The 26,143-nt window shown below is 33.7% G+C and overlaps 1 protein-coding gene across 1 annotated transcript; it reads right to left on the bottom strand.

Annotated features, from left to right (window-relative positions):
- Positions 1 to 309: 309 nt before the first annotated feature.
- On the bottom strand, positions 310 to 9,717 carry LOC114724395 (guanylate-binding protein 2). The gene is made up of 14 exons (XM_028910728.1): positions 9,272 to 9,717; positions 6,565 to 6,726; positions 6,339 to 6,404; positions 6,075 to 6,218; positions 5,830 to 5,943; positions 5,471 to 5,572; positions 5,155 to 5,340; positions 4,600 to 4,689; positions 4,397 to 4,531; positions 3,578 to 3,700; positions 3,385 to 3,470; positions 2,701 to 3,313; positions 2,432 to 2,509; positions 310 to 1,888 (listed from the first exon to the last, which is right to left on the bottom strand). The coding sequence occupies exons 1-14, from the start codon at positions 9,524 to 9,526 to the stop codon at positions 851 to 853; spliced, it is 3,192 nt and encodes a 1,063-aa protein (XP_028766561.1). The 5' UTR covers positions 9,527 to 9,717; the 3' UTR covers positions 310 to 850.
- Between the last annotated feature and the right edge of the window lie 16,426 nt (positions 9,718 to 26,143).

Here is a 26,143-nt window from a genome sequence, read left to right as displayed (position 1 = left end):
TCTCTTACATCTTTTCTTTATCATATTTAATATGAACAAAATTTTAAAAAAATTTACTAATTATCCTCCAAGTGACATTTGGAACCAAGTTTTTTTTTTTGGTTTTAACAAACTAGTTAAATCAATTATTTGTTAAAAATATGTATTAATTTCTCTAAAATACCTTCTTCAATCATTTGTTAAGTATGAAAAACAAAATACATTAGATCTTGCGTTTTAATTCAAATTCAACCTCCTAACTAGATCCAGAGGTAGTAATTTCTTCTTTTTTTTTTAATATTTAGCTTCAAAGTAAAGCTCCTTCAGAGATAAAACAAGACAACCAAAACACATCAGTTTTAATAACAACCATATGCCACATCATACAAGCTGCACAAAAGAATCAGTAAACAAATCGACTTTAGGATGAGGCACAATTGGCAAGTCATATCTGATTCAACACCACCTAATCTCCGAACCATTTTCCTATGGTTACTGGTCCCCCAAAGCATGACCACTACAGAACACAACACAACACACGCTGTACGCAATACAGCCAAACTAAGCACTAGGCACCCCATAAATAAATACAAGACTAAAATTCCATGGCCAACAGTACGGTGATTGGAAACAAACCCAAGAAAACATACCCAAAATGGAATAATAGCACTCAAACATGACTATATTGACACAGCATTCCTAGTCCTAAATCTCACCTATACCACAGAAATTTATGTGGGCCTATGTACCAATCAGTGTCAGCTACTGGAGGCGATTAGATGCATCATAACAAGACCTAAATGTAAAGACCTTCGTTTTTTTTCTTTTTGGGTTAGAAGTCTTCAATTCTATAAGCCCCCAACATATGCTGCTATAACTTTTGAAGAACACATTTCTCATAAAGGGCAAGAATATCTTTCTTGGAGGGATTCTTCAACTGTAGTAATTGATCACCATAGTTGTGCTTTGTCAGCTCTTGCTTAAGCTTCAGGACTGTAAACTTCTTGTAATCCTCTTCATTCGTTTGCTGACTATGATTGTTGTCATCACCCTCAAAGATGGAACCACCATCTTCTGGATGGGTGTATCTAACTGGGCTGGAAGTGCTCTTCGATCTCTTGCTTCCCCTCATAATTCTTGGGCTCATATCCATGTCTTGAACAGATTCTACGCCAACTTCACCATCTACACGCAAGCGCTTACCATGGGAAGTAGTTTTGAGCTTACTGTCTAATGTTTCATTGAGTCGATACTTGGTCAATTCTTGATGAAGAGAATCAATCTTTGCTTGCGCAGACTGCAGCTGCAGAGAGAGAGCCTCAGCCCTGTTACTTGCTTCTGCATGTGCTGCGCGTTCACTTTCCAAAAGATTTTGAAGAATCTGAACATTACTCTTCCTCTCCGCATCATTTGAATCCAAAAGTGAATCTATTTGCTTCTCTCTTTGTTCCACCCTTTCCTCTAGCTCTGCAACTCTGGAAAGTGCATCCTTCTCCGACTCCTTTGTTCTCTGCAAATTGGCTTCCAAGTCATCCTTCTGCCTCCCTAAATTTTCAATTCTCCTTTCAGCCCTTTCAATTTGCGACTGTCTCTCCATAGCCAGCCTCTGCATCTCACTCTTCTCTTTCTGAGCCATTCCTGCTTCAGCCCGTGCTTTGTCAGCCACTTCAATAGCCCTTGCAGCTTCTTTTTCAGCACTTCTGCACCTTTCTTGGACCTCCGCAAATCTTGCAAACTCAGATTGGTACTTCTGCTCCAGATGAATCTTCTCCTGCTGAAATACCATAGCATCCTTCTCATACATTTGGGCCTTCGAATTTGCTGTTTCCAGCTTCTCAGCCAATTCTTTTAATTCAGACCTCAATGATGATATTTCTGCATCATAGCTCCTTATCTTTGACTCAGCAGCCTGCAAAAGCAAGACATATGAAATTCAACCTCAAAAGGCATAAAAGTGGTCCAAATAACAAATCATAATTAAAATCACAATGCAAAAGCTTGAAGCACCGAAATAAATTTTTCCCATTCATGAAAGCACCTAAAATTTCCAGTTAAAGCCTCAATATAGCATAATATATGAATTCAAACTCCCAATATCCCAAACCTTTCCCCATGGTGATTGTACAAAAGCCCAACAAAGCAAATTACATAAGTTTTTCCGTTGGGTTTTATTTGTAACAAGTAGCAACATTTGTGAACTTCAAGCTGAGGGTAAGAGCTCCTAAGAATCACTATATGGCAGTAAAAGTTGCTTCTAGCGCAACAAATCACGAGGTAATGATTTAAGAAAGTAACGGAACCATAGTACGAGTGAATTGAGTGGTCTTATGCGGTTGAGGAGTTATTGTGTAGGTGTCACTATTGAACTAAAGTGCTCTGGCATATTCGATAAACAAAAAGTGCAAGAAATCTGCAGAGTTTTCCTTTGAACAACTTAATCTGAGAATCTCACCTTCAAGTCTACCTTCAAAGTTGTCAAACACTGCTCAGCATACTCAATTTTGGCACGCTTCTCCTTTATTTCTTCCTCCTGCATAGTCAGCAAAGATGGAACGAATCATATACTGTAAACAGCATTTGCATTGCATGCAACATATGGAAAACTGATAAGCTGAAACCAGGGATCCTAACTTTGATGTACCAATCTCCATACGCCAGCAATACTAGGCAAATAAATATTTGCTAAAGAAATGTGAAGGTACAAATGAGGAGAGAACTCACTTTTTCAGCCAAAGTGCTGGAGAATTCTTCTCTTAGAGCATCTTCCCTTAACTGAGTTTGCTTGTTTGTGCGTTCCTGAACACTAGCTGCCTTCTCCAGAGCAGCTTTTGCTTCTCTAACAGCAATGTCATATTTCCGTTTCCACTCCTCAGCCTCTTCTTGGGCAGACTGAGCTTGTTCCCTTGCTGCTGCCAACCTTGCCTCTGCAGCATTGCTTCGGGATTTGAGAGCTGCTACTTCAGAACTAGCTTGATCTACCTCAGCTTTTTCCCTTGACAAGGCTTGTTCATATTTCCTTTTCCACTCGATGGTTTCCTGCTTGGTAGAGTCCAATGTTTTTGATAAGCTAGAATATCTCTCTTCTAATGAGCGACGATTTGACTGCAGATCAGTAATGCGATTCATATATTCATCAGTAAGCTTCTTCTTATCATTGATGGCATCTTCATAGCGTTTGATGTACTCTGACTTTTGACTCTCACAGGCTTCCAAGCGCTTTTTGAGTAGGGCCATATTATCTTCAATCATTCTGCATTTTGTTTGAAGAGTAGCCCTCTCTGATCCAACCTTTTCAATCAATCTCTTGACAAGGTCCAGTACTGGGCCTTCAAAACTGGTGTCAACAACATATGAATTAGGAAGAGTTGGATGGAATAAACATGGCATAATAATAGCTCCACAAACCTTTGCTGTAAAAAGACGGCTAGTTTTTGCCACTTCCCTGGACCTTGAACTGATGTTTCATATTCAGAAAGAAGAGCATCAAGAACCTGCATCCAACATTCTCAGTCGTTAGTTCAACAAGGAACCCTTTTTTAGCAAAAGTGAAGACCATAGAAGATGCATTGGTAAGTTCTTTTTTAGTCTTGACAATTACCTTCACAACATTATCTATGCTTGCCTCTGAAGCATGACAAGCCGCCCTGAGCCTCTTTTCCATACTCAGTATAGAATTTGAGCATCGAAGATCAGCCTCCATGAATGCATTCCTTTTATAATCCTGGTTAAAAGGAAATTATTTGGTCAGTGCTCGAAGATAAAAATGCCCCAACAAATAGGATATTATAGGAAAGAAACAATATAGGAAGCGAGAAAATTGGACATTATACTTAGGACCAAACTAAAACTCTTTGATAAGCCTTGTTTTTAAAACCGGAGGGAGTACGGAGCTAGAAAGAAACAACCCAAAAAATAATAATAATAATTGCTGCTAGTTTCATTACTTCTGTCAATAATAAAAGGTTAAAACAAAATAAAATACTCAACATAAGCACAACCCAACAGAACAAATTAAACCAGAAGGTAAAAGAAAAATTTGAACCCCAAAACTGACAAAAACTTGAGGGCCAGAGTGAGAAGACTACAACAGAACAGTGCATATAGGCAAAAGAAAAATAGGTTCACCTTGTAATCAGAAAATCCCACTAGGAACTTAAATCCGTAACAGCCCTCCAGAAATTTTAGAAATAACAACTAAATTGCACTTCAAATTGCAAGTAAACAGAAACTCAGCCACTAGATGTTGTGAAATAGAAACTATTCAAATAAGGAGACAAAAATATCAATTAAGATACAATAAGTGCACACAGTAATTAACATTGTTATCCAGACTACGAGAAAACATCAGATTATAGGCTTCAAAATAACCAGTGAGCTAATAATGAGCCACAAACGGCTAATTTCAAATATCCAGTACCTCGTATGCTTTTTTGAAGAATTTCTGCAGAAGGCCCTCATATTTCTTTCTTGTGGGACCAATCCCTACAGCGCTATCATTAAAGGCAGCCATTGCTCTCTGAACCGCTTCTTCATGTGCTTCTCTCAAAGCACCCTGCAGTCACTATCATTAGGAAAGGAAAGGAGACAAACATTCCACATCTATGAATATGGTTTACTCACTTCTTCAGGTGGCTTTGAACGATCAAAAGAGGACATATACATTTCAGCAGCAGAATCATACGCACGACGACACTCAGCTTCTTCAACACTCTGCCAAAAAACCAGCAGTTAATATCTAATATCTAACGGACAAAAAAACCAAAAAGAACATCAAATTAAGAAAATGTTTCAGACTGTAAGTTAGACTAAGCTATGGTATATAGATATTATACTCTCAGTAACGTTAAGTTTCTTCTCCCATTGATGAATTATACTGGGCAAGAAACAGAGAAGATTCTAGTAAATCTTCCAATGGCTAACAATTTCTGTGAATTTCCACTGGATTTTGTAAGTTTGAAAAGATGAGAAATAAATTATTAATGTGCAGAGCTCAAAATGAAAAGCAAAAGCTTAATTGAAATGTTAAAACATGTAAATTAGCAACAACTCCCCAGGGAGGGGGGGGGAAAGCTCATTACACAACCACAAGCACTACACTCATGAGAAAATTTTATAACATTAAGCAAATCTTTTTATCACACAGGTCAACTTATCATCTAAAAGTATGATTCTGACCTGCCAAGAGGAAGAAATAGTTGGCACAGCACCCTGGTTGATAGCATCCAGATAAGACTGGGTAATGCCAACCAGCACAGGACCTGTCATCATGGTCACCCCAACTTGCTTGGGCCTTGTTTTTTCAAAAACAAATTTCGTCAATGCCTCAAGACCAGACCGGAATTCAGGCCTTAATCTGTTCAACTGCATATTGAAGATAAAATTTCCGCATGTAGTTGGGCAATACATTGCAAAACCAGAGGAAAAAAGTACTGGTGTGGGTGTGGGTGTGTGTGTGTGTGTGTGAGAGAGAGAGAGATGGCAAGTTACTAACCGATATTTGATCAAGTCGCTGCAAATCACTTTCATTATTCAATGGTCGCACAAGGGTGAAGCATTCCCTATCTGGGAATAAAGCCCGAATGGAATCTCGAATCTTGTGATTGATATTATCGGATAATTAGGAATCATACAAAAAAAGAAAAATAGTTCCCAATATTCTTTAAGAGCTTAAGAAAACAATCACTATAAACATGCAGCATCACGAACCATATACAGTACATAATCATTGAAATCTTAACAGATAGATAAGTTGTATGTCCAGCTGAATATATTGTTCAAATTTCAACCAGAAATATCTGTGACATGCCTTCATGAGCCCACAGAGAACTGGGATAGAATCAGAAAAAATACCTCATTTTTAGAAGCTATGTCTTTTCCGCTCCCTTGGACAGGCCTCAAAGCAAGTTCCAGATAGTCACGAGGAGTTATTTTTCTGTTATCTTCTGTTAAGTCCAAATAGAAATCCTGCAAGCAACAAAGCAGAAAATAACTAAATAGTTCAACTATGCTACAAAACCAAAACCATCAAACTTCAAAGTTCATATTTTCAGTTTAGCTGGTGGCAAACAGTAACAAAAAGGCTCCAAACATCTCACCCTAAGAAGCCAAACAAAAATTGGGGAAAACTGCCCAAGCTCAGATGCAGAAGTCCTTCCTCCAGATGCTCTGACACGAATGTGCTTTGTCATTTGAGTGACAAGAGACAGACGATCCAGGGCAGCCTCATCAATACCACCCATCTGAACGAGAGAAAATTTTCAGCAAGAAATGTAGAAGAGAAGGGAACAGAAAATGGAGTAAAATCCTATAGCAGGCAACAGAATACAAAGTGACCATCCAGGATCAGAAGAGGTTCACACCTGGTTATAAATGAACATGCTAGACAGAAGCACAGCTAATGAAAATATCTGGGTGCTGTATGTTCCCTGTATAAACCAAAGGGGCAAAACATTTTAACAAGTCAAATAAGAAGAAACAAAGAGATGCCTGTATGTAAACTAGAAATGAAATATAACAATTACAAATAGAAATTTATCTACAATAGGAGAAAAACACATTTATCACTAGGAAAACTGAAAATCTGACCGTTTGATCATAGGCATCTATTCCTTCGCTGTCTAATAGCAGAAGATTGTACTCTGTTCCATCAAGTGCAGTTCTCTTCAAAGGTGCACTCCATAACCACAGACCTTTGGTACATGGCCGATGCGTTGGTGCTACTTGGAATCCACTACTCTTCCCTAAAAGCTGCAATATAAATATGAAAGGCATGAAGTTAGAATGCAATTAGATGGCCTCATCTTATTTCAGGACCAGTGCAATCAAAGGCGCCTGCCTCACCACCTAAGGTGCTAAGGTGAGGCAGCAAAGACCCCTGCTGTTTGTCATAGCATGAGAGGTGCTGGGTTAAGTCAGGCACCAAAAGGCGTTCATCTTTTGCCTCCTTAGGCACTTGTTTTAGGTAAGACGCAAGCACCTTTTGGCAACCGAAAGAAGTAGGAACCTATTATAGGAGAAACCTTAGAAGGACTAGAACTGGAAACAAAGCTTGGGTACAGTTGTTGTGTTGAAGGACTGAAAGAAGCAAGAGATGTACAATTGGAAATCTGACTCAATAGATGGTTTAGCAGTGGAAAATAACCTTTATTTCTCAGAAAAATTATCACATATGACACAGTGATCCTATGATATCAAGTTGTGTTCTTTCTTAAGGTTTGGAGGATGAAGTGGACACCAGCTGAAGAACATATGCTTTGGAAGATTGAGAATTTACGTTAAACAAGGTTTCCTTACTAGTGTTTGACAATCATGAATAGTGATGTAATATATAAATGGAATTCAATTGCATCCAATTGGCAACAGACAAGGCCTACACACAAATATCAGATAGGAACCCCTGATGAGAAAAAATAAAAACTAAGCATAAGTCACAGTCTCAAATAAGCTATTAAACAACAACATCAACAACTCAGAACTCAGAACTAACCAAGTCCAAAACTAATTGTTCTCCAATTTTGTGAGACAAATGTCATCACTATCACCCAGAGCTTTGTCCATCATCGAGAACACTACACTAGACCAGACTCTAAACTAACAACTCTTGGTAACATATAGATAAAACATGGCCGGTACTAGAGATAAATTAGAGAAGGAAGTGGAAACTAATCAATTTCTTCGTGGCAAATTTTCCACCAAGCCTATCCAAAAAAGGAGTGGCTGAACATGATCTTTGAAATTCAGGTCCATCAAGTCATTTACAAACCATGCTAAACAAGAGAAAGCTGGTTGTTTTGAATCCTTGAAACTTACATTTGGAATTCCTAGCACAACTTGCACAATTAAAGTGATTTTCCCATCAATTCCAGCCATGAAACAACTCTCCCATGAGTCAGAAATGTTTTCCATCAAATCATGATAAACAGGCTACTGTGAATTGCTTTCAAGAGAATTTTATAGCTACGAATGATAAAAGTTATATCTACAATGAATTTATATAGGGAGATTTGCAAACCAGTGAAGCTGCCAAGTTAATAACAATCAAATCAAATTCTTTATTAGATAGTGCTTATGTCAATACTATATCGCTAGTTTATTATTTTTTTCCCCTTATTTTTCCTAATGAAACAAGCTTCCTAAAACAAGAAACACAAATTGATCTGACAGAAGCATTCCATGGTTAAAAGTATTTTTATAGTCTTCCAAAGACTGCATGTCTCAATCTATAGTGTAACCAAACTTAAACATGAGATTTGACCTCACAATAAGCCTTCAGTATGAACCAAGGAGATTTAATGAATGATTTTTCAGTTTGAGGTTTCCTTTACAATCAAGCTTCTTTCTCTCCTCTTCTAGATCCAGACTACTGTTCTCCACAGATACACACTCGACTATGCGTATATCACGACTATTGTTTTTCTTCACAGACTCTATGCATGGAAATGTGTGTTTGCATATGCAGACACACCGGTATGTGTGTGTTTTTTCCTCTTTAGATCTTATACTACAGAATCCCAAAACACGTGTAATATTGAAGTCCCTTAAATCACCCCACCAAAACAATCAACCATATTCAACCATATTCCTGGAGCAACTTTTTGGCCAGGTCCATCAGGATGTTAACTTTTAGCTACATATAAAAATAAACAATTCAGCATTCCCACCTACCCTTGATACAAAATTTCTTGCACACAAAAGGTGCCTTTAATAAATAAGAATAGAATAAGAAGTTACAAACGATTTATGAAGGAACCTTAAAGCTACCGCATAAGCTCTCAACCGATCACTATTCACATCTCTTCAGTTACATTTTAACTAACTGTCTCTCAAAACATATCCAATCAAGCAGAGCTAGAAGATACACAAAAAGGTCCCAAGAGTTTCTCACTCTTACAAACTATTACACGCTCCAGAAGAGCTCCAAAATTGCCGCACATAAATATTCAGAAAGAAAACTATTTATTCACAATCCTCAAGGTAATTGTCGCACATAAACAGGGAAATGGGGGGCTCTCCACAAGCCCCGAATTAAAAATCCAATCTCCCGTGTTGTATTAGCTTGGTAAGAATGGTCTCAGAGCCATTCAACAACAATTTAGTCAAGAAAAATATGATCGCGGGCAGAAGCACAACAGTATTATCCAAATATCAAATATTCAATCCTTCAACAAAATAGAAACCTTTCAAAGCCCTAATTAAGCAGCGCCAGCAAATATGAACCCTAATCCTAAACTTCCCTTTCAACCAAAAACTAAAAACCCTCGCTGAAATTCCATTTCAGGGGACGAAAATTTACCTGATTTAATATAAAGCTTTTGCCTTGGCGAGCCCGTCCGCAAACAGAGACCACGCCAATGGGTTCCTTCACAAGCTGAAGAGTGGCGACGGCTTCTGGATCCATCCGAAACTTTCCCTTCTCGTCACAATAGACCAATCGTATGGGCCTCGCCGGGCCAGTCACCGGGGGCACAGAAGGCGACGACGAGGACGTCGCCGCCGGGAATGGTGGTGAAGCATCGGCGGAGTTGTCTCTTCGAAAGAATCCCAGCATGTCTAGTGCGTTTACTTTCTGACTGCTTCTTGGCCTTGCTTTATGGTTTCCACTTCCCCTTTTGATTCAAAGTTACAGAGTAGCCTGCTTTCTTGGCTTTGGGAAGTTTCTTTCAGTGCTACTTTTATTAGCAGTGAGAAGAGAAAGTGACGAAGTGGTTCAAAATTGGGGAAGAAGAAACAAGAGGGGTTTGGCGGTCAAAAAGACGTGATTGTTTTCCTTCTGTGTTTCCGAGCGGGCGCGTCGAGTTAAACCGGGGAACGAAGAAGGGGCTAATAAAATAAAGGTTAATATAATTTTTTTTTAATTTACCCTGACTTTAATTTTAATTTCTCAAATTTTAAATTTTAAATTTTAGTTTCTCAGTTTTTTTCCATTCATAATTTGAAGGACAAAAAATCATGTTAACCCCAAAATAAAAGTAATGATATATGAACTATTAATTTTTTTGGTCAAAATATATCAACTACAACTATTAAATTGAATAATTGATATATTATGTATATAGTATTAATTAATAATTAATGTTAATATATGACAATATAATTACCATAATTATCAATTAAAATCAATTATAAACTTCCAATATTAATATGTAATTATGTTTTGGTAACAATATCTAATTATTTATTAAAAACATAAAAATGTTTCAAGCCAAAAATACATAAAAATATGCAATTTATATCAATCATTATCATCCACTAATTATGACTTGGACAATATAAATTTAAAAAATTTCATACAACATACCAAAAGGAAAAAAAAACGGCGTGAGGGTTTAGAGTTTATTTAATTATTTATTGTTTTGGGCGTTATCATTAATCTATATTTTGTTGGTGGAAGAGAAAAACTGCAATGAAAGATATTGATATTTAAATAATTAATTAGCTGAAGGGAAAGAAAACTCTAAATACTTTGCATAGAGCTGCTGGAATCATAAACTCAAAGCATAGTACAAGTTTGTCTATTAACTCCAGGAAATGTACAAAAATCCCCACCCCATGACAAATATAAGACTATATATTAAATAAATAAATAAATAGCTGGCAAAAAAAATATATTAAATAAATAATACTTCTCCGATCCTTAATATAAGACCCATTTAACTAATTTGATTAAATTAAGGAAGTTAGGTAAGTTAGTTAATTATAAAAAATATGACACGTTTTTCCTAAAATACCGTAATCATCTTTCTTAATATCTCCTCTTCTTTTTCTACTTGATTATGGTTAAGGGAGTATCCATATGGGTAATTTAGAGAAAGTTGATAAATATGAAAAATGGGTCTTATATTTAGAACTAAAACCAACTCAACAATTAAGTCCTATATTAAGAACCGAAAGAGTACAACAACAAACTTTTGGTTGAAATGATAAACAGTGTCATCCCATAAATAAGAGAACATAAATTTAAATCCTGAAATAGAGATTAGTCTTAAATTTAAATGGATTTACATTAAATATATATATATATATATATCTATAAAGTGATGAGAGTCTCACACGTGCTCGCATGTAAATGAGTTACTATGATGTCATTTTACCCGTATCAACTCTAAAAAGGCTACAACAATCTCAATCCATAATAGAGGCAAATGGAGGCAAGCGTTGACTATGAACATTAGAAATATTGAAATTTTTTTTCAAAAAAAAGTGTAGATATAAAAATACATGTGCCTAAATTTATCCTAGCTAGCAAAAAAAAAATCTTTAGACACCACGTTTTATTTTGTCACAATTCACAACACATGAATAGGTATTAATCAATCCGGAGAACACGAAGCGCTTAAAAATTATATAGAAAGAAAGTTGCAAATGGAACCTTCCGATAATTTTCATATTGTACAATGCTCAGAAGCTAGGGAAAATTGGTAAAAAAATCTCTAGTTAAAAATTTAATTGACTAAAAGGACATGAATTTAAGCAAGTACAATTATGATCTATGAGTGTAACATATCTTCTGTTGTGTGTAACATATCATTAATAATTAAGCACATTGCAATAGGAGGATATGATGGAATTTTTTTTTTTAATAAAAATGCATCCAACACTCTCATTTTATTCATAATGCTTTTAATACTCTAATCCTATTTTTCTGTTACATTCAGGAATGTAATTAGCATGTACAAACACAGCTCTCTTCAGATTTCTACTTCTTTTTTAAACGCATTCTCTTCTTTTTCTAATGCACTATTGATGTGTATAGTGTTTAAATGTTAGGGCCAATAGACTTGAGTCTAATAGCATGAAAGCTAGTAACCCACTATCTCCTCTCCTTGATATAAACTCTAATTTATAATTTAATTTAAGTTATAAAATTAAATTAAAAACTAGATTTTATACTAAAAATCAGAAATAGGCAAATTAGTGTATCAAACGTTGAGGAATTTTCTTCCGTCAAAATTTACTTTTTACTGCCCCAAATACAAGTACAGAAATTTGGCTGCTCCCTTTTTTCCCACTTTAATTTGCACCAAAAGGGAAGTCAAGATTAATGATTGACATGAGGGAATTTTGATCAGTTGAACTGATGAATTGATTACAATAAACACACTTATGCACTAAGTTTGGGTTGATATACGAGCAAGTACATATATTTGATAACGCTTGATATGTGCCTCTTCCACCCTTTTGGGACAAAAGAGGATTACACATAGTTGGATTCATCGATAATGATGGCCAACTAATTAGAGCTGTTTTTGGGAACTCTTTAGTTCGCTTTTTGTGCAACTCATTCCAAATACTTTATTTCCTTCTTTATAATGTTGCATTTTCATTTGTTTTGGAAAATTCCTACTAAGGGTGAATTGTATAGGGTAACATAGCTGAAATTATGAGTAACCAAGACTAATTACATTAGACTTCGCTGAACTTAGAAGTTAGAACCATGTATAACTAACATTCTTAACTTTTAAAATATAATAGTAAATTTAAACTTTTAATGCCCCTTGTTTTGATATACACTGATACACATATATGCCCCCTAAAACTTCAAGTTGTATGCAGATAATATTTTAAAATTTTAAGTCATGTGCAAATTAATAATGAACAAAACTAATTACATGTGAGTTTCTATGCATAAACGTAAATGTTTTGGGGAAATTAATGGTAAAATTTTAAAAATTAAGGAGATTATTTACCTCTGATGTAAAATTCAGGAAAATTTTGTATAATTTAACCAATAATCAACTATTATTCTGTCATGCAATAATGCACATTGAGATAAAATTTAAAAACTACTAACATATGCTAAAGAGAATAAAAATTATGGTGCGACCCACTCCGTATATTTTAAAGAGAGTAATGATTATTTCTATCTCTTTTAATTGCATACCTCTATGTTTTCTTAAAGGCAAAAGCGTAAAAGTTTGTGGTCCAATAAAATAAAGATTTTTTTGGCAATAAATAATACATTCATATATATATCTTTTTTAAACAAAATAATACATTCACATATGTGTGTGTATATACACACTCTCCATGTATGAAAACACAATTTAACAAATTAAAAGGGATTCATATCAGAATCTCTCTCAGTAAGTCTAGACTAATAACAATAAAGTAAGACTGGGGACCAGTATCCCATGATAAAGCATATGTGCTACGTCCCAAGCTATTAGCGGCGAGGTAAATTTCAGAGTCCCGGGGGGGGGGGGGCCATCAAAAAGATTTTTATTTTGCGAGACAAATTTTTTTTATTGGAGACAGTAGAGCTGGTAAAACAGATCAACCCGCAGGTTGTGGATTGGCCATAGTGAGCTGTGGGTTACACGATGCCGGTTCAAAATGCCTGTTTTCTGGCGGATTGGTATTTTGCCAACCTTAACCCACCAACCAGCTAGAATTTTTATTTTTTTGCTTTTTATTTTTATTATTTTTATTATTTTTCTTATTTTTTTAAATGTTAACAATTATATATAATCAAAAATAAAAACACTAGAAATGATATAAAATATTACAAACATCCAAATAAAAATTACAACACAATAAAATACAAATAGTATATGATTATGCAATTTCCTAACATGATAATATACAAGTTCACACATTTTTTTCTAATGAAACCAATGAGCAACACTGAATAACCCTCTTTATCTAATCATTTCTAATGGTAATGAAGTTTGAAGTGAAAATCTGTTTTACTTTTGCCTTCATTATTTTATTTTTTTAAAAATAGGTGGGCCAACCCGTTGCAGGTTCGGGTTATGATGGTGCGGTTATATTTTTTAAGGTGGTGGCGAGTTGACTTTTGGCCAACCCTAACCTGTCATTTTTGGCAGGTTGGACTTGCAGATTCAACCCATATTACTAGCTCTAGGAGATAGGCTTATTTGAACATTGTTAGACATTGTGGGCACCTCTCCTTGTGAGGGTTGAGCATTTGCTTGCGGGGTTCATCAGGATTAAAGCATACCTATGGACCCAGAGAGTCCTTACAGATCACTTACCAATAACGTCTTTACATTTGCGGCAGAATTCAAACTCACGATCTTGTAGGTTATGAGCCGACTTTTTACCAACTGAACTAATTCTTATTGTTTTTTTTTTTTGGCTAAAGCATAGATATCCTTTTATTAGAGGCAATCATATTTGAAGCACTGTCGAATACTAAATGTGGGTACCTCTCTCAGGAGGATTCGGACCTTAGTTTACTACATTATGAAGAACTAATTTCTTCCACTAGATCTAACTTTTGTTGGTATGTCTTTTTTCTTTTTTTTTGCTAAAATATAGGTATCCTTTTATTGGAGGCAATTCTATTCGAGACACTGTCGGGTACTAAATGTAAGCACCTCTCTCAGCAGCTATTCGAACCTTGGTTCACCATACTGTGGAAGACTAGCTCCTTCCACTAAACCCAATCTCCGTTGGTTATGCTTTTTTTCTTTTGAAATAATTACAACTCTTCCATAAGGACAACCCATTGATCAATTTGTTGGGCCACCAGATGACCCAGTAACAATTTGTGGGCCACAAAAGCCCATCTTGGCTTTGAATTGAGTTTTTTTCCCCACTAAATGGGCTTTTCAGTGGCCCACCTATTACGGGCTATACAAAAGGATGCATAATCCAATTGATGTATACAATAATGATGATCAATTACTTTTTGAGTAAAATACACTAACATCTTTTTATTTTATCTAAATTACAAAAATTTCTTTTTATTTTGAAAGCATATATTATACAAATCTTTTTTTATATATTTGAGATTCTGTTTTCACTGATTTAACTATTAGTTGACTGTTAAGTTTGATTTTTGAACTTTTATTTTAATCAGAATACCCCTTGTTCACATAAGAATTATTTAAATATTTATATTTTTTTATGCCAAACGTTTATATTTGTTTAAAAATTAAATTTTGATACAATCAAAAATTATTTTAATACATATTTTCAAACCTTTTAATATGTTATAAAATTTGTTAATTTTGATTATATTATAAAATTTTATAATTTTAATTTTTCACTACCTCAATTCAAATCGATTGATTTAGGTTTCTATAGATGGCTAAAAAATGTTTTAAATGCAATTTTTTAATTATATAATATAAGTGATGTAAGTTTAAGAGATTATGTAATAGTTTAGGAGGTGTTTGGCCAACTCAAAAAGTGCTTTTCAAAAACACTTTTTCATAAAACGAGGCAAACTCATCTACATATTTACTTCATATATCGTAAAAGCACTTCTAAAATTATGTTTGGGTTTAAAAACCCCCTTAATTTAATATTTAAAATTTTCAAACAAACTTTTTGTTACAAACATTTAAACGCATATTTGCTTAATTATAAATTTATTTAAAGAATTAATCAAACTTGTAAGGCCTACATTAGTTAAGTTATTTAAGTTTTGTCTAAAAAAACATTAGAAAAATAAATAATTTTTAAAAAATAAAATTAAGGAAGAGAAAAAAAAACTTTGAAACATTCTTCTAAACAATTTTAGTTAAAATTAAGGATTTAGCATGATTAAGGGTAAAATGGTAAATAACTTTTTCTAATATGATTTTTAACTAAAAAAACATGTTCTTGAAATATTCTTAATGGTGTTAATGGTTTGAACTTAACTATACATTTTTAAAATAGAGTAAAGGTCATGTAATTAAGCCAAAATACAAGAGAAGTTAGAATATTTTACTTTTATTTTCTTAATATTACTAGCGGAGGTTCATTCTAGCCAAAGAGACTAGTACTTCACAGGGTGATTAATTAATGTTCAAATTTTTATTAGAAAAAGTATTCACATTTAGTGTTTCATAGTGCCTCAATATTTGATTGCCTCCAAAAAAAAATATGTCTAGAAAAAAAAATTATTTTTGGATATTAATAAAATGTACTATGTTAGTTTATCACGTAATAAAATATTAATTCATGGTTAGAAATTGATTGCTCAATTTTTTTCCCGATGATCTGTTCCTTTCGTAGCTTTAGAGTGTGTTTAGTACGAGGGATTTGGAGGAGAGGGGGAAAGATTTTAATCATTTCCCCTCATTTGACAACACATAAATTTTAGGAGTGGAGGGAACTCCTCACCCCTCCTCAACCTTCCCTCCAAAATTGGGAGGATTTGGAGGGAAAGGATAATATTTTGTCATGTTGTGACCGTTATACCCATATTTATTTTTAATATTCATATACTACTCTAAATCCTTTTCTTCTTGTCTCCAGACGCTGCTCTCTCTTTTACATGACCAAACATTTCATTCAAATATGGGATACAGTACAAGTTGTGGCTGAACATTACTTTGGCCTTCTTTTTAATAATATTTCACGTTCTAGAATATATGAGAATTTTGGCATAAGTATTGCTCAATATATTAAATGTTATTTACAATTATATTTTATTAAACATTCTATAAAATTTGAAAAAATAATCTTAAATAAAACAAGGGTAAAATTGTCTATGTTAAAATATTTTTTCCTCTCCTCCACTTAGAACCAGATAAGGTAATATTAAAACTCCTCTCCTTCCTTTTTTTTTATAAATCTAAACAAGGTAATATTAAAATTCTTCCACTCCCCTTCTCTCCATTAAAATCCCTCCCCTCTCTTTTCTCTCGTTGAGCCAAACTAACCATTGAATCCGTTAGATGAAAGGAAGGAACAAATGGAACAAATGTATTATAAACTAATAATAGACCCCAAAAAAAACACACTAAGGTATATGTTTGCTCTTTTAAATTTACATTGAATTTTACTTTAATCACTTAAATTTACAAAACATGTTTTCAGTTCCTTTAATTTAACACTGTTAGTTTCTTTTAAGGGAAAATGACATTGAGGTCCCACAGAAGCAAAAATACAGCAAAAAGGTCCCCTGAAATCCCATAATTTTTCTGAAGTCCCAAAGGGACTTAGATACAATTTTCAGAATCTGGAAATTACCCTCTTGCCTTGGACCTGTTATTAGAAAAAGAGACGGAGAAGTTCATTTGGTGAGGATTTCCCACGCAAAATTATCATGGTGAAACTTCTGTAAATACGAGGATTTCCATGCGTGAAGAAGATGTTGAAGCTTGACAAATCTTCAGGTGTGGAACTTTCTTTTCTCTCCTCTCCTACCTTTCTTGACAAATTGTGCATTTATTTGGGAATGAGAAATGAAAAAATCGTTTTTGCCTTTGGTATTTCAAAGCTTTTGTTTTTGGTTTAGGATTAAGAAGTTAATGAATGGAAAAGCTGTGTTTTTGGTTGGTGTGTGTTGTGATTTAAGTTGGGTGTATAGAATGATAATGGGTGCTATGTTTTTGAGTTGTTTTTGGGTGGTTTTCCTCTGTTCTGACGTTAGTTTAGTGGCAAAGGAAGAAAAAGATGAAGGTTAGTGAGGGTAGAAACCCTTAGCACGAAATGGGACTGTGTTGTCAATCAGGCCGCGATTGTTGTCAATGTGTGCCGCTACACTTGTCAATATAGCTCCTTAAGTTGTCAATGACAGTTGCGTGCTTCTTGATGTAGGTTTAAGTTACTGATGGTATTTCAAAGCTTTTGTTTTTGGTTTAGGATTCAGAAGTTAATGAATGGAAAAGCTATGTTTTTTGTTGGTGTGTGTTGTGATTTAAGTTGGGTGTGTAGAATGATAATGGGTGCTCTGTTTTGGGTGGTTTTCCTCTGTTCTGATGTTAGTTTAGTAGCAAAGAAAGAAAAAGATGAAGGTTAGTGAGGGTAGAAACCCTTAGCACGAAATGGGACTGTGTTGTCAATCAGGCCGCGATTGTTGTCAATGTGTGCCGCTACACTTGTCAATGTAGCTCCTTAAGTTGTCAATGACAGTTGCGTGATTCTTAATGCAGGTTTAAGTTATTGATGGCAAGTACATCTGGAAAACATCTATTTTGCTTTGTTCACATAGGGAGAAAGTTTATAAATGATGGAGAAGATAATATGAGATATGTGGGAGGTAGTGTAAGAACAACCAATGTAAAGAAGGGCACAAGTTATGAAGAATTGAAGGAAATTATATCATCAATTGCTGGAAAAGAAAGCAACTCATTTCTTCCAAAATTCTTAGTTGTGTTTGATAAAAAAACTTTTGTGGAGTTGGTAGATGATGATGGGGTGGAACATTTGATGAAGTTCAATGAAGAAAGTGGTCATGTGTATGTCGAAGAAAATGAAAATGAGGACCACATAGAAGCAACAAGAGATAATACAATGGAGGAGCAAGATGTGTAAGTATAGTTGAACAAAACTGTAAATGGGTGTGAAGAGAATTTTTTGTAAATAGATACACACCAATAGTTAGTTTCTCGTAATTACATGCAACCCTTGTGTTTTTTTGGGATGGATTGTGAAATAGGTGTAGTTTCATGTATATGAAGGTGTAAATGAAAGTTGACTATGAATTGGCATGTTAGATTCTACTGTCATTTAAGTTGTCATACCTGCACCCTGTATTGTCATTAGACCTGTTATGACTTATCAATAGAGCACTGTCACTTGTCAATTAATTTGCTGATGTAAGTTGTCAACAATATGAATTCAAGTTACATAACCTGTTTTAGTAACATATGATATTTTCAATCACTCTGTCATATTATATTTTTGGTTATTTGTCATATATAATCATTATTAATGAAGTGTCAATGGTGGCACTGTGACTTGTCAATGGTGGCATAGTGACTTGTCAATCATGTCCTTAAGACTTGTTAATGGTGGCGCTGTGACTTATCAATGGTGGCACTGTGACTTGTCGTTGGTGGCATTATGACTTGCCAATGGTGGCATACTGACTTGTCGTTGGTGGCACTATGACTTGTCATTCGTGACACACGGATTTGTCATTGGTGGCAAGATGACTTGTCAATCATCGCACCGTGACTTATCAATGGTGGCACTGTGACTTGCCAATGGAGTACTGTGACTTGTCACTAGTAGCACTGTGACTTGCCAATAGAGCAGAGTGACTTGTTAATTGAACATAACTCTGAGGAACACCTTCTGATTAATTATATTTTAATATAAATATTACTTAACATTACAAATAAATAACACCTTCAGTTGTAAAAATTTTGAATATCAATTGTTAATATCCACATATTCATTTGTTATATCACTTGTCATTAACTCATGTTATATTACTTATTAATATTACATAAATTTGTCGATATCAATAAAGATATAAAACAAAAAAAATAAAAATGTGAGTTGTCCCCAAGAAATTGGTATCATAACATCTGATAACAAAGATAATAATATTATAAACATAATTTGATTAATTTGTTACAAAAGGACCTATTGACCATTAAGCTATTGCCACTCATGGCTCACACCCTTAGGTGCCAATCATCTCATAACACATCCTGGCATAACAGAACAAAAAATTAATGGACTCCTCTATCTCCTCCTCTTGCTCTTGTTGAAGTCTGATAGCATTGACATTACTTCATCCCTATGTTCATTTTGTGGATGGGTAACCAACCACCACAAACAGCCAACCTTCAACTCTTGCAATTCATCATTGGAGTATCGTGGCATGGTATATCCTGCAGCACGCAACATCGTATGGAAACAGTTCATCTGGCTTAACAGCACGCAACATCGTATGGAAACAGTTCATCTGCAAAAAAAAAAAACACATAATCAAAAGGTTTTACTAACAACACAGGATCCAGTGACAAGGGACAGAGCATATTGTGACAAGTAACACAGCATCCAGTGACAAGGGACAGAGCATCCAGTAACAAAAAACAGCATCCACTAACAACTAACAGAGCATCCAGTGAGAAATGACAGAGCATCCAGTGTGAAGTAACAGCATCCAGTGACAAGTAACAGAGCATGCAGTGACAACTAACAGAGCATGCAGTGACAACTAACACAACATCTAATCAACTAAGCATCCACTGACAACTAACAGAGCATGTGATGACAACTAACACAGCATCCAGTGACAACTAACAGTAAGTGATAACAACTAACACAGCATCCAGTGACAACTAACACAGCATCCAGTGACAACTAACAGAGCATGCAGTGACAACTACACAGGCTGCTAGTGACAACTATAAGAGTAGTCATTGACAAGTATAACAGCAGCAAATAAATACACATAGTCTGTGTTGCCATAAAGTGTTTGGGATTAAAGTGCCCTTTATTCGTCCTCTTTTTCAGACGCAATCATCAATATGGAAATAGAAATCCCCACAAAGGAATATAGTAACCACTACAGAGCATACAATCTTCACAAATACTTTGAACTCCAAGCAAGGCATATCAACTATTCAGCCTCATTTTTGTAACTTTAACAATCCACCGTGGTGCTTAAAATCCACTCAGTGTGCCACCATTGGCAAGTCACAGTGCCACCATTGACAAGTCACATTGCCACTAATGACAAGTCTGTGTGCTACCATTAACAAGTCACATTGCCACCAATGACAAGTCAGTGTGCCACCATTGGCAAGTCATAGTGCCACCAACGACAAGTCACAGTGCCACCATTGATAAGTCACAGCACCACCATTAACAAGTCTTAAGGACATGATTGACAAGTCACTATGCCACCATTGACAAATCACAGTGCAACCATTGACACTTCATTAATAATGATTATATATGACAAATAACCAAAAATATAATATGACAGAGTGATTGAAAATATCATATGTTACTAAAACAGGTTATGTAACTTGAATTCATATTGTTGACAACTTACATCAGCAAATTAATTGACAAGTGACAGTGCTATATTGATAAGTCATAACAGGTCTAATGACAATACAGGGTGCAGGTATGACAACTTAAATGACAACAGAATCTAACATGCCAATTCATAGTCAACTTTCATTTACACCTTCATATACATGAAACTACACCTATTTCACAACCCATCCCAAAAAAACACAGGGGTTGCATGTAATTACGAGAAACTAACTATTGGTGTGTATCCATTTACAAAAAATTCTCTTCACACCCATTTACAGTTTTGTTCAACTATACTTACACATCTTGCTCCTCCATTGTATTATCCTTGTTGCTTCTATGTGGTCCTCATTTTCATTTTCTTCGACATACACATGACCACTTTCTTCATTGAACTTTATCAAATGTTCCACCCCATCATCATCTACCAACTCCACAAAAGTTTTTTTATCAAACACAACTGAGAATTTCAGAAGAAATGAGTTGCTTTCTTTTCCAGCAATTGATGATATAATTTCCTTCAATTCTTCATAACTTGTGCCCTCTTTACATTGGTTGTTCTTACACTACCTCCCACATATCTCATATTATCTTCTCCATCATTTATAAACTTTCTCCCTATGTGAACAAAGCAAAATAGATGTTTTCCAGATGTACTTGCCATCAGTAACTTAAACCTGCATCAAGAATCACGCAACTGTCATTGACAACTTAAGGAGCTACATTGACAAGTGTAGCGGCACACATTGACAGCAATCGCGGCCTGATTGACAACACAATCCCATTTCGTGCTAAGGATTTCTATCCTCACTAACCTTCATCTTTTTCTTTCTTTGCCACTAAATTAACGTCAGAACAGAGGAAAACCACCCAAAAACAGAGCACCCATTATCATTCTACACACCCAACTTAAATCACAACACACACCAACAAAAAACATAGCTTTTCCATTCATTAACTTCTGAATCCTAAACCAAAAACAAAAGCTTTGAAATACCATCAGTAACTTAAACCTGCATCAAGAAGCACGCAACTGTCATTGACAACTTAAGGAGCTACATTGACAAGTGTAGCGGCACACATTGACAACAATCGCGGCCTGATTGACAATACAGTCCCATTTCGTGCTAAGGGTTTCTACCCTCACTAACCTTCATCTTTTTCTTTCTTTGCCACTAAACTAATGTTAGAACAGAGGAAAACCACCTAAAAACAACCCAAAAACAGAGCACCCATTATCATTCTACACACCCAATTTAAATCACAACACACACCAACCAGCACAAAGGCTCACGATTTTCGGCAGGTTGTGAGGGGAATTTGAGCACCGCGATGGGTTGTCACTGGATTTCCAGCAGCACAAAGGCACAACACGGTTTCAGCTTTCTTCCGGTCGAACAAAAAATAGAGGCTCTAATCTCCTTTCAGCATTTTCGAATCTCATAAGCAAGGGCAAGAGGGTAATTTCCAGATTCTGAAAATTGCATCCAAGTCCCTTTGGGACTTCAGAAAAATTATGGGATTTCAGGGGACCTTTTTGCTATATTTTTGGTTCTGTGGGACCTCAATGTCATTTCCCTTCTTTTAATGCAAAATGCTGACTAGGCAAATTTAAGTAATAACGGGGTAATTTAATTCGTTAATATGTTTATATTTTGAATTTTAAAATAATATATTAAAAGAGTAAAATGTAGTTGGCAATATATATAAGCTGTCAATATTTATTGCGTGTTACTCGCTTAAATTTGTCTTGTTAGTATTTTGGTTAAAAGAAATTAACGGTGTCAGCTTAAAAGAACTAAAATTGTGTTTCATAAACTTAACAATGTTAAACTGAAACTGGATTTAAACTTAAAATATCAGATGTATATTTTAGTCACACAAAAAATTACATGTGCTACAACAAAGATATTGGGAAAGGAAATAGTAAATAAAAAATAATATATTTGTCTGGGAATGATTAAGGCTGGATTTTAATATGAAATATGTTTTATGATTTTTGTCATAAATTTGAAAGATCATTTCAAATAAACAAATATATAATTTTTCAGACCAGTTCATCACGCTCTAGGGTAGATAGAGATCGGATAGACATCATGTTTCTAATAAAATTCTAGCGCATGGAAATTTTACTAGTAAAAATGCACATGGATAGGATTTTAAAATTTTGTCAGACTATCCTTAATAATAAAAATTACATGTTAATATTTAATTGCAGAAATAAACCTAATGCGAAAATGGGCGTATGCTTTTGGAAGTGCTTAAATAGTTAACTCTATCTTAAGTAATAACTTAATTTTCTTCATATCAAAAAGGAAAAGCACATCCAACTTTCGTTTTGGACAACTTACTTCACTTGTGTGATATCTTTCAGCTGAACTTTTCTTGTGTACAAGTAATAGTCCTCACGTGAAAAGTAATTTCTTATACTTAAATAATATTTTTTGTAACTTATCTTTTTTTGTGGAATCAATTTTCAAAGAGACAATTTGCCAATCAATTTATCTTCCGTTGCATAATCATACTATTACAAAAAGAAATTAATTGGCAAATGAATTCTAAGAGATTTGGGCAATTTAACTTTTATTGTGTGTAATTTAACTTTATTTGCGCAGTATCCTTTTCTTTTGTGCAAATGAACTTTTTTCATGCGTAATCCATCTTTTTTTGTGTGCAAGTCATTTTCTTTATATGAAAAGTGATCCCTTATGTCTAAATAATGTTTTGTGTAAATAATTTATTCTTTGTGCAATTTAACTTTCTTTATGTGCAACTTTTTTTTGTGTGCAATCAATCATCTAAACAATTTGCCAATTAATCTTTTATGAGAGATTTATCTCAATTTCCCCTTTCAAAACTAGTTATATCCCCCCTTTCCTTTTTATAAGTTTTAATTTCTTTTTGAATATTTTAATCTTTTTTTATAAATTATACTTTGGAGATGTCTAAAATTTTAATTCACTTTTTTCTATTTTTATCCATAATTAATTATATGTCTTTCTTATATTTTTTTTAAGTAAAATACATCGAGCACCCTTCTATTTTATCTCAATTACAGAAACATCCCTTCTATTTTGAAAACCTATATAAACCTCCCTTAAAATTAAAATTTATATTACACAAACTTTCCTTCTATATTTAAGATTTCATTTCTATTAACCAAAACCGTTAGTTGACCATTAAGTTTGACTTTAAATTACTTTTTAACCAAAATATCCCTTCTTAACATAATAATTATTTAGATATTTACATTTTCCAAAAAATATTTTTTATAAAACCAAAAAATAATTATAATACATATATTTTTAAAATTTCTAATATGTTATAAAATTTATTAATTTTGATTTAAATAATAAAATTTTATAATTTTAATTTTTTATCACATTCATTAAAATTTATTTACTTTGATTTCTTTTAAAGTGTAAAAACATATTTCAAATACATAATTTTTGTTTATCATAAAGTTTAGTTTGAAATATTTTATAAATTATTTAAATTTATAATTCAAAACTTTTAAAAACATCTTGGTTACAAAAGTTTATGAACATATTTAGTCAAGTATATATATATTTATTAAAAAAATTAGTTAAATTTTTACTCAAGTCTTTTACATTTGCCTTAATTGAATGAAATTCGTGTCACTGTAAAAATATAATTTAGGGATTTATTAGAATGAAGGAGTAAAATTGTAAATAAAATTTATGTTAATATAATTTTTAGTTTAAAATAATATTTTTTAGAATTTTTTTAGAATATTTCTAATGGTGTTAACTGATTGGACCAAACTACATGTTTTTAAGATAGAAGGGAGATCATTATAATTGATGTAAACTATAAAGGTAATCAGAGTATTTTACTCTCATTACTACAAAAAAGTACATTTTTCGTCCCCTATTTTTTCCTTAAATTAAAAATAGAGGAGAAAAGGGTTATGTATTCATCTGGCTACACTAAACAAATGAGTATATAGCCCCTTACTCATTTGTTAGGCCAGACTAGATGAGCATGGACCCTATACTTGTTTGGTCCATTAGACCAAACGAGTGTATGGCCGATATACTGGTCTCATCTGGTCCAACAAACAAGTATGGGGTCCTCATTTTTAAAAAAAAATTCGATGCTCCTCCCTTTTTCATTAGATCTGCCTCCTTGCTCGTGTTTTCTCCCCTCTCTTTCTCCTTCCTTACTCAAATTTCTTACCTTCTCTCCTTCCCAGATCAGATCGCCATGGGTGTCGTCGATGTCTGTGGGTCTTGTCTCGTCATGGGTGTGTCCTCTGGTCACGGGAGCCATCTACAGCTCACCATGGTGAAGGATAATCATAGTAGGTCTCTTTGTGTGTCTCATTGGAAAGCTTCATTTTCTTTCTTTACTTCATAAGTTAGCAATAATCTTATCTGAGTTGAAGGATTGGTGGTCTATAACTTGTGTTGCTGCTTTTGAACTTATGATAATTAGGAGTTTTGTGATTTTGTTGTTGCAATTTAGATGTTTGATGAAATGCCTCTATATATAAGCAATGAATTTGAGTTTTGCAATTTTATTGTTACAATTTAGATGTTTGGTTAGTGGTTTATTTGTTTATGCTTAACCTGTTATGGCCACGAATTATGAAGAAAGATTAATTTTAAAGATTTTATTATTGTACTTTAGATATTTGATGAAATACCTATATGTATGAGCTATATGAATTTGAGCTAGAAACAATGGTTAGATTAAATAAATTGGTGGGTTTAAATAGAAGCAAACATGTTTTATTTATTCTAAAAAAATTTTAGATGATAAATTATGATAAATTATATTCTTTGGAAATGAATAAAATTTGCCCATGTCCTAGAAAATTTTATTGGCACCAAGTTGCTCATCTTTGGATAAATCATGCGTGAACCATGATCAATATTAATGTATAATAAAGTTTATGATAAAATATATTAACTATAAATACTAACTATGTAATTAATTAATTTTATTTCTTTGTTTATAAAAAATGTCAATTTGCAATAACCTATAAAAATATATTTAAAATATTAACTTATACTTTTATTTAAGTTGAATAATGAAGTTAACAATTCTAATATTTGAGATCAAGTTATAAGATAAAAACTTAATTAATATTAGTTAATCTTTTATTTCCTGTAAAAAGTTTTAATTTATGTTTCTTATTTCTAAATTTTCTAAATTGCTCAATTTGTTAGATTAAATTGTTGAAATTAGTTTTGAGTTGCTTTAATTTTTTTGGAATTGAGTTGAATTGAATTAAAGTATTGTTGATTTTGGTCTTGAATTAAATTGTTTAGAATTACTTATATATTAGTAAAATGGATCGTAATTGAATGAGTGCTTTGAGAATAAGCGAGATGAGGTAGAAGAATTTACTGAATTTGCTAAAAGGAATGCTTATAATAAAAATAGAAACTATTTTTGCTCTAGTGTCAATTTTTTGAATGGGAGACGATTGGCTATTGATGATATAATGGAT

Source organism: Neltuma alba, unplaced genomic scaffold (genome assembly GCF_004799145.2).
Source record: "Neltuma alba isolate B1F8T4 unplaced genomic scaffold, ASM479914v2 tig00012187_pilon, whole genome shotgun sequence".
NCBI classification, from domain to species: Eukaryota; Viridiplantae; Streptophyta; class Magnoliopsida; order Fabales; family Fabaceae; genus Neltuma; species Neltuma alba.
Note: the sequence above shows the minus strand (reverse complement) of the source record. Positions and strands in the feature narration are given on the sequence as shown.

Coding starts and splice junctions, on each gene's coding strand:
- LOC114724395 (XM_028910728.1), bottom strand. CDS start 9,526: ATGCTGGGATTCTTTCGAAGAGACAACTCCGCCGATGCTTCACCACCA. Junction 3,471..3,577: donor GCATAGATAATGTTGTGAAG/GTAATTGTCAAG, acceptor TGTTGGATGCAG/GTTCTTGATGCTCTTCTTTC. Junction 1,889..2,431: donor CTTTGAAGGTAGACTTGAAG/GTGAGATTCTCA, acceptor TTGCTTTTGCAG/GCTGCTGAGTCAAAGATAAG.